This window comes from Pleurodeles waltl, chromosome 5 (assembly GCF_031143425.1).
Source record: "Pleurodeles waltl isolate 20211129_DDA chromosome 5, aPleWal1.hap1.20221129, whole genome shotgun sequence".
Taxonomy (NCBI): domain Eukaryota; kingdom Metazoa; phylum Chordata; class Amphibia; order Caudata; family Salamandridae; genus Pleurodeles; species Pleurodeles waltl.
In genome coordinates, this window is record NC_090444.1 from 537,102,616 (window position 1) to 537,112,484 (window position 9,869).

General features: G+C 44.4%; 1 protein-coding gene across 2 annotated transcripts in view; it reads left to right on the plus strand.

Moving 5' to 3' along the window:
• Positions 1–1,953, plus strand: part of CFAP36 (cilia and flagella associated protein 36) — a 381,823-nt gene extending 379,870 nt beyond the window's left edge. For both annotated transcript variants that reach the window (XM_069234356.1, XM_069234355.1), the window contains exon 10: positions 1,796–1,953. In XM_069234356.1, the coding sequence (XP_069090457.1) occupies positions 1,796–1,879 (84 nt within the window). In that variant the 3' untranslated portion in view covers positions 1,880–1,953. The remainder of the gene's footprint in view (positions 1–1,795) is intronic.
• The last annotated feature ends 7,916 nt before the right edge of the window (positions 1,954–9,869 follow it).

Genomic DNA, 9,869 nt, shown 5'->3' on the forward strand with positions numbered 1-9,869 from the left:
CCACTCTGTGACGAAGTGTCACTGATTGACACTCGCCCTGGGCGTTTCAGGGCTTCAACCTGAAGCGCCCTGGGCGAGTGTCAATGGGTGACGCTTTCCTCGTCACCCAGGGGAGGGCCTCAAGGCACCTTTGCTGAGCCGAGGAGGTCACACCCATAGGAGCTGTGACCTCCTCAGCCCAGCAAAGTTCAGCTCAGGCAGCCAGGAGTCCGCGCAAATCGTGCATGGCTCACTCCTGGCTGTCTGAGCTGAAAATGAAGAGTGTCTGTCAGGCTGGCCTTTGTTCAGCTTGACAGACACTCTTCATGAGGGGCACAAGGTTGGGGGGGGGGGGGGCGTGGCCCCTCTGCCCTAAAGGACGGGCCGCCACCGGTGTTGACTGAATAACAATAGATACCATAAGCAGTAACGTTTAGGAGTCTCATGAAGGGAAAGGGGTTGGTTTCTAGATAGTAGACCTTTTTAGAGAAAAGATTTATTATCAGAATCAGTCACACATCAGAGACCTGAAGAGTAGTTCTTCTGGTTCTCATTCTGTTTACCTGGAGCTCAAGGAAGCTTTAAGTGCAAATTGGTTTTCAATTGTTGATTAGATAACAATGGCTACTGTAGAAAGTAACCTTTGGGAGTCTCATGAATAGGAATTGGTGGGTGTATTGATCAGTTTAGTGTCCATATATCATCATATACGAGTACTCCTCATCCTGGTATGCACAAGATCCAAACCTTTGGTATGTTGGTGAAAGATATTTCCTTATATTTTCATTCCACCAGCACAACCATTTCTATAAATTATATAAATGCTAATCTCCCATTTATCTAGTAAATCCTGTAGAGGACACACATGGTTCTTTTGTTTCATTTGTTTGTTAATTATTACTGACAACAGTTGTTTCCCCCACAGCAGTCCTCACTGCATACCATAGGTAAATGAGGTACCTTTATTTATCTTAGTCCACTATCCTTGAGCATGGTGACAGATACCCAGATATACATACAAGAGACCAAACTGTCCAAAAGAGAAAGAAGTTTACAGTAAAGGGAGAAATGATCAAATGGGACGGTTAGATAGGGAGAGAATACACTTTGCCATCAAGAGGTTGGAGGAAGCCATGAAGTGTGTATCATTGGAAATGAGATTTAAAAAAATGGTCAAATGAGGAAGCAGTGGGGCAAGGTGGAGAACGGACCGCAAGAGGGAAGAGCAGCTGACCAAATGAAGAAAGGGGTAAGATTGTAACAGGGATATAGATGTTAGCTACATATGCAAGGCATGGAGTGACTTAACCCAAGATTTGGAAGGGACAAGCAATAAGAGGAAGGAAATGAGTATTAAGGTTGATCTCATGAGGGAATAGTGACCCTGACAGCAAGATATATGAAAAGAAACACCTGTGCTTTAGAAATGTGTCATCTGGCTTGCGGGGTTCATGGGTTACTGCCACATCTTCTCTCCCTCCCACAGGCAACTCTGAGATTACCTGTTGCCCTATGGCTGTTGTGGTTAACAATTGAGGAAAACGCTGTTCAGACTGTTATCAAGTGGCTAGGACGTTGCTTGCTTGCTGTTGCATTAGTTAATAACTTTTACTACTCAGAATGCAACGATGAAGACTTGAAATGCTTTACCAGGCTTCTTACAGGAAACCTATCTTAAATGGTGATATGAAAGGAAAGAGTGGTGTAACAGGTGTTCGTCAAATGACTCCTAGTTTGCAGATAATGTGTTCTTTTATGTGTTAGTAACACATTTTTCACACCACTCTTTTTATATTTGTTATTATTATTATTTTAGGAAATGACAGAAGAAGAAAAGAAAAATTTGCAGAAGAGGAGGCAACTAGCCGAAAAACTTAAAGAAGAAGTGATTAATAAATGATATTTTAATTTTGCCTGTATGTGAACAAGGGACAGGGACTTGTTCAGTTTTAATTAAACCAAAATTTTACCTTAGCTTTCCTGAAGAATGAAGCCAGTGTGTTTGAATTTCATTTAAAATGTTTCCCATATGAATTTCTGGAAATGCATTTAACCCAGAAGCAGCATTTGACACCCCAATAATCCAGTTAAGCGTCATTGATGATATGTGTGAACATGTAATTACTGTAGAAAGTATACATTTGTTTGGTGGAGCTTGCACAATCCTGCAGTCTTCCTTTGGAGGTGAAAGCAGTGTACTTACTGTGATCCTATCCAGAAGCTTTGGAAGCAGGCTTGAAGAAAATTTGGGAGCAAAAGATAAGAAATCATAAGTGCATTTTTCAGCAACGAAAAGTAATTTTTTGTCATAGAAACATAGGTCAATTACATTCATTTCTATGTTCTTGCTGATGTCCACTATATTAGTGCTGTCAGCACTAATTTCCCCAAATTAAATCATTATTACTAGCAGATAAGTCCCCCCAAGTATAGACAGGGTCTCTCCGGCTCTTTATACTCTCCAGCAGTGGTCAGGCACATTCTTGTGTGGTTAATGTAATCTATCTAGGGCCTCGTACCAGAATGGCAATGATTGCCTGTTTAGTATTGACTTTTTGAATCAGGTTATGTCTCTGCAGGCATCTACCCATTCTTCACCTGGAATGCTTCTGGCTACATTGTCTTCCACTTCTCCATACACCCCCACCTGTTGTAAAGGAGCTTCTAAAAATAGCGTATATAGTGCGAATACGGCCTCTTTAGGCTCAGCCACTTTCTTAAGCATTCTCTCTAAGTCCGATAACTGCCTAAGGACTGCCAGTTTATTAGTGAATAGGTCGCCCCATATTGTAATTGGTGCTATCAGAAACATTCTGCCCCAGTCACTAGAAACATTTGCTCGCAGCCCTCAAGGGATTTTGTCTTACCTTTAACATTCTATTGTCTCCATCTAGCCAGGCCTTGTAGTCATTTTCTTCATTAGCAGAGGTGAAATCTTCATTAATATACATAGGTGTAGATAAAATGGGATTGTCGGCAGGGTCACCACCCTATCCATGTGCATCTATTGTCTGCTGGATTATATCTGTGACTGTTCCCCTTCTGTTCGATATTGTGATGCTCTTTAGTAACGTTTAACAGCTTGAAATACCACACCTCTCTATGATTTCTCATTTACAAGGTTATTATGAACACCAGTGACAGTTTCCTCTGCCACAAAAAACTTAGTAATAATTTAGATATTTTGCCCAAAGTGGCCTGATCAATTTTTATTAGGAGTACATGAAAGATACACAAGAATTTGTGGATAACGGCCATTTTGATTGCATGGATTTTCTCTAGCCAAGATATATAGCCACGACATACTCACAGGATTTTATATTTAGAGGTACTCTTAATATTTTCTTTTCAGTAAGTTTGGTTTTGATTTATTGAGCGCCGTTCTGATAAACAGAACTGTTGCTGCATCGGAACAACTACAAACACTTAGAAATGCATAAGCAATTACTTAAACATTCTTAGACACCGGTAGAATATTAAAGGAATTGGTAACAAGGAGTATTTAAAGGAGGGAAAAGTGTTCACTAAAATGAATACTCTCCAGGGTCAATGAAACCCTAAAATTAATTCTGAAAGGAAAAAGAAATATGATCCAACTCGGGGCACTATTTCTAAGTCTCCTTTCTCCCATTGTCCATGTGTCCATATTGAGCTAAGCACCTCCAAGATTATCTTTTAGTGCATAAGGCTGTTTCTTTCCCATAAAAATTCAGGGAGATTGCTGCCTCCACAGTCAATTGAGATAGAATTTGTGCTTGCTCCCCAGTCAGTTTTCTTAGATCAAACACCCGGATCACACTTGATCCTTTCTTGCCCCTTAGCTAAGGCACAGTTTTAATTCTGAGGGTCGTCCTCTGTTCATGGCTTGTCAGAGTGGGAAAATGTGTTATACTAATTGTTAGATCAGACATCCTTAGGGTGGTCTCCCCCAAAAGTTTTGCCTGCTTTGCCCTATTTTTGCTGATCTGTTGCTGTGGGTTTTAGGACTCTGGGCACTTTACCACTGCTAACCAGCGCTAAAGTGCATGTGCTCACTCCTCTAAAATATTGCAGCAGTGGTGTATACACAATTGGCATATTTAAATTACTAATAAGTCCCTACTAATGTGCACTATATATGCCCAGGGCCTGCAAATTAAATGCTACTAGTGTGTGTGCATCAGTGATTGTGCCGCCCACTTAACTATCCCTTTAAACAGGTCTCAGGCCTGCCACTGCAGAGTCTGTATGTGCAGTTTCCCTGCAATGTCAATTTGGCTTTTAAACCCCCTTGCCAAACCTTAAACTATCCTTTTATTACACACAATACACCCTTATGGTAGGGGGTAGGTAGTCTATAGTTGCAGTGTATGTAAAAGGCAGGACATATACTATTTAGTTTTACATGTCCTGGTAATGAAAATCTCCCAAATTACTTTTTCACTACTGTGAGGCCTACCCCTCTCATACGATAACATTGGGGATTCCTTAATCCATTTTTAAATGTGATTCCTGATTGAGAAGGAGTAGGACGGTTGTGTTTGGTACCTATGGACTTGTACTAATAAATCCTCCTTAATGGTAAAGTTGGATTTCTGATTAGAAGTTAAGAAATGTGACTTTTAGAAAGTTGGCATTATTCCTCTCCTAAGCCCTGTGTGCGGCTGCCTGCTTTCAAAACACATCTGGGCTGGGTGACAGCTGGGCTTTGTGCATTCCCTCTAGACAGCCACACTCAAAGGGAGCTGAGGTGTGCCAGTTACATTCTGATGGCCCCTCATCAGGTTGATGGGCCTTCTGAGCTAGATGGGAGGGAGGAGCTGACACTCGCACCTGAATAGGGCTGTGCCTTTCCCCACACAGAGCTGTATACCTCCCTGTAATGTGCCTGGAGCCAGGATAGGAAATCGAGGGCATGTGTGCACTTCAACGCCCTTCTTTGATGTCACCCCTACTTCAAAGGCACCACTCGGCATAGGAAGCTGGACTTCCTACCCTACCAAATCAGTACACTTCTGGACCTGAGGATACTATGGCAAAAAAGTAGGACTGCTGTGCTGCTGAAGGGACCGCCACTCTGCCGGAGCTCTGCTAGACATTGCTGGACTCCTGCTTTGCTGTGCCTGCCTTGCTGACTGCTGTGTACTTGCCTGAGAGGGAGAAGGACTGGACCTGAGTTTCTACATCCCCATGATCAAGAGACTCCAAGGGCTTGCTGGCTTGCCTCCTCTTCTCGCAGTCTCAGGGACATCAAAGACTGCCTGCATCTTCCCTACTACACCTGGACTCTGTCACTTGTGAGTCCTGCCCTGCCAAGTGGTACCAATCAAGTCCTGGGTTCCGGTTCTCCTGTGCTGCAGCTCTCAGTGGCGATGCATCGCTGCCACCGAGCCAGTCGGAACCGCCGGATTTCTCAGCGATGCATGGCCACTGATGACAAGGACTTTGCATCGCTGATTGCGCGGCTCCGGATTGGCACATCAGTTTCGTCCCTGGTGCATCAACTTTCACAACGCTGGTTGTTCGGCATAATGACAACACATTGCCTCCATCATAAATGGTTCAACACCGCACTGCAAAGACATCACATCGACTACTGTGCAGCTCGACAACAACGCATTCCCTGACTGTGCAAATCGGAACCGACGCATCGCCTTCCCATCGCCCCCTCTGCTCCTCACATTGGATCCTCAACATTGACGCAGCCCTTTGCCCAAGATTCTGTCTTAGGGGGACAAAGCTGGCTCGTGCTCCATAAATTTCTAAACACTACATTTGCAGGTATTCTTTAAAAATTCATATCTCAACTTCCATTCATTTTATTTATGTTGTTTTAGTCTTGTATTGTTCATTAAATTAGGATCCTTGTTTCTACCTTGATGTGGATTTATTTGTTGTATTTTCCCTGTTTTACTGGTCTAAGTGTTGCACAAGTAATTTACACATTGCCTCCTAAGTTAAGCTTGCATGTTGTGTGCCAAGCTACCAGAGGGTGAGCACAGCTTAATTTAAGGTGTGTATCTGATTTACCATGAATAGGGTTGTTGTCTCTACTTGGACACAGTGCATATCTCTACCAACTAGAGACCCAGTTTCTAACACTAATAATACGTTTGTTTTATCAGCTTAGTTATCCTCCTGTTCTTTATTTTTGGCATTTAACCTTCAGTTCTCAATAGGACTATAGGAATGTTAATGTTATCACTGACATGGGAGTCTTGGGTGTTCACATTTAGCTGCCAGGGAGTGGTCACAACTGTTCCTGAATTAGGTACTGAAGGGGTAAGTTCAGTGCAAATGGTTGAGTATAAGGGAACCGTGTATTATATCGTGAGTCGCAACCTATTTGAACAAGAAAGACTAGGAAGAGACTTTCTGATGGCTTCGTTTTACCAGAGATTCCTCACCTTAAAATACTCCCCTGGTGGCAGACCAGATCTGGAAAAGTTAATTCAGCAGTGCTTCCATGTGCCATCAGCTGGTGCAGTGTGACTCTCCTCAGACTCCACACTGCCCTGGAAGTGACAGTGGAGTCTCACATAAACATCACACCCTTGCATTGGCTTAGGTCACTTTCTTGCTGCGCCATCCAATGTGGATCCTGACCGCCACTCCCAACTTTGGCGTTTTTCCAATTACTTTTCAATTATTTGAAACCAGTGTGCTAGGGAACAACATTCCCACCCAGAATGACAGGGTTCAAACCATGCCACAATTGCAGAAAGCACAGGTTGACGACTGACCCGCATGAAGTGTTTCTGTAGTGTCTAGGCTTGGCCCATGACTCTTAATTTGTGCATTAAGTGCATTTTTATGCTCCTGAAGACAATGTGAGACCAGGAGGTGAAGCTGTATGTTGCTGAACACAAAAAGAAGTAGAGACTGTCACGTTCTGCTCCCAATCCAAGACATAGACCTGGTCCTGAAGTGTTACCTGCAACCACTCAACTTCAGGCTCGATGTCCTCCAGTAAGTCTAAGTCTTAAGTGCAAACACAACCATGTGAAACAGGAATTGACTCCATCACGTCACTCTGACTGTAAAGAGAAGGCTCAAGGGTGTCACAGTGTCACTCGTACTCCGTAGAGATATCTGGCCTCTAAACTGTTTCCTTCATTGGTCTTGATGCTTTCCAAATTTCCTTGGTCCTTCTGGCGACTGCTGAAGATTGAGGGTTTCGAGAACAGAAGGCTGCAGATTTTTGGTGCACTTCTAGTTCTCTCAGGTGTGCCTTCAGGCTCCACAGCACTGGGTCCACCTCGGCACAGTCTGTCCCCTGGGATCTGATACTGGGCCCTTAAGAACTCCGGTACCGGCTTCTACTCTGCCCCAGATATCCACACAAGTCCCTGCTATATAGATGCCGGCAGCGACACCATGGGTGTTGGGAGATGGCCTAGTTCAGATGCCAGTATCAGGTCCCAAACCCACATCAACTCAAGCTAGACTGATGTTGTGCTATGAAATTACTAAAACACAAAAGGTCATCTGGTAATCTGACTTCAATTGAGTACCTTCGCCATGTTGCACCTACCACCAATGGTTTCATTATCGTATTTGGTCGACTCAGAGCCTATTTCAGAACAGGGGCAGCACAAGGTGTTAATGACTGTGATGAGGGTGGCTTGTTGCCCCCTCACTATAAACTGATTTACCGATTGCCAGTGGTCTTGACACCTTGCCTGAGGCGGAGTTTGACTCACCACTTGGCTCACCAATGGAAGAGAGTGCTTCATTTGCAGTGGTGGTCAGGAAGGCAGCCGAGGTACTAGAATTACAGCTACCCTCAATTCAGACCAAAACAAATGTTCTAACAGAGACTTTACAGCCTTGGCCAGTTACATTAGCGCCCTTGCTTCCTTTTAATGACTTCCTCTGTAATACTTTGAGGCTAATTAGTTGAAGCCTTGTTCTTGGCTCCACATGAATGGGCAGGCGACATCAAAGAGCCTTATTGTGCAGTCCTCGAACAGTAAGTCCATTCCTAACCCTTACTGGGAGAACAGGGACTTGAAGAGGATTGGAGAGTTCGGCAAGTTCATGTTTTCCTCTGCCAGCCCAGAGTGGCAATCTGCAAATGCAGTTAGTTTGCTTGGTAGTCACTTACATGCCTTGTGTGACAGGGCCATCAAGATTGAATATGTTATCTGCCCAAGTCTGGATGCTACTGATTGTGTGTGATACTTCATCACCACACATGAATGCATTCCACAGAATGGTTCCATAGAATTTTCTGGCTATGTACAGGCTTCCCTCAAAGATATGCCTTTTGAGTCACACTTTTTCAGTGAGAAGGTAGACTGCGTTTCAGCTCTTTAAGCACATTCAGTCTACAGTGCGCTATTGAGAACTGTTATCTCTCCGAGACAATTCCTGCATTAATTCAGTGTGTTCAGGTGCTGTTCCCAAGGGCTAGCATATAGACATCAACAGTCTTCCTAACCATCATATCAAACACTCCTGTCCTTTTAAAGCCATGGACTGGGGTCCGGTAGGCAATGTGCAGGTTAGCAAGGGCATAATTCCGCCAATTCCTCTTCCCCTGGTGCAACAGCCACTAAACCACTTTAGTTAGCCTTTAGTGACACATGTCCAATCGCTGTGTGTGTGGGGAGGAGGTGGGGGGGGGTCAAATTCAACATTTCCCCCTAGATTGGAACACCAGGGTCAATTTCCACCAAGCACCTGTTCATTCTGTTACAGGAAGCTCGCTGTTGCACTTCAAAGGTGCCTTCGATATGGTTTTGGACTCCGAAAGAGGAGAGGATTGTTACTCTCGCATTTTTCCTTGTACCTTAAAAGGATGGGGCCTGAAGTCTGTTCTGGACCCCTGGTCTCTGAATGCCTTCCTGCAGAAGCAGAAATTCAAAATGGTCACACTGGTCCAGATCTTGCCTGCTCTGGACCCAGCGGCGTGGATGGTGTCCTTGGACCTGCAGGATGCGTATTTTCATATACCTGTCTGGAGTCCTACATATGTTAACTGTGATACAAGGTAGGCCAGGAGCACTTTTAGTTTGCCAGTGCACTCTTTCAGCCTCCTAAGTGTCCCTCGGGTGTTCCTGAAAGTGATAGCAGTGGTCACTGACCATCTTTGGACATCAGGGATACCTATATTCTTGTACCTCAATGACTGGCTGTTGAAAGTGGGCTATCCACAGTCACTCGTGGACCACCGCAGGATGATGGCAAACCTCTAAACATCATTGGGGCTTATTTAGGATGTGCTGAAATTCCACCTGACACCTTCACAGAGGCGTCCATTCCTTGGAGCAATCCTGGACACAGTGGAAAGGGCTTTTGCTCAGCTGCAACAAGTCCAGTTTTAGACTTGATCCTGAATCCTAGCAAGAGCATATCTGCAGCTTCTTGGTTTCTTAGGCTACACCATCATCCTCATCAGCTGTGCCAAGTGGCATATTCTGTTTCCGCAATGGAACGTGAAGTTCCAACTGGCCAAGCACCAGTGCCATCTGACCAATGTCATTCAGGTCTCATAGGAGACAGTTAGAGACATGCAGTGGTGGCTGCTCCAACCCAATTGGTCCAGCTCCTTCTTTCCTACCCTGAGCTGACTGTAGTGACAGATGCATCTCTGCTGGGATGAGGAGGTCATCCGGGAGAGGCTTAGATCAGGAGACTCTGGTCTTTTTGTGTTTGGACCCTCTGTCTAGCTTTGAAGGCCTTCTTGCAGTGCACCAGGGGATGGTGGTGCAGCTTCTCATGGACTGTACAGCTGCTTTGTACTGCAACAAGCATGGCAGAGTGGGATCCTATGTCAGAAGGCTGTGCCCTTTTAGAGATGTCTGAAATGTCAGAGCATTCTTTCAGATCTTTTCACCAGCGTCAAGAACATTAAATGTCAGATGTTTTGCATGTTGGATATTCTTCAAAAACCCTTTGAAGATACA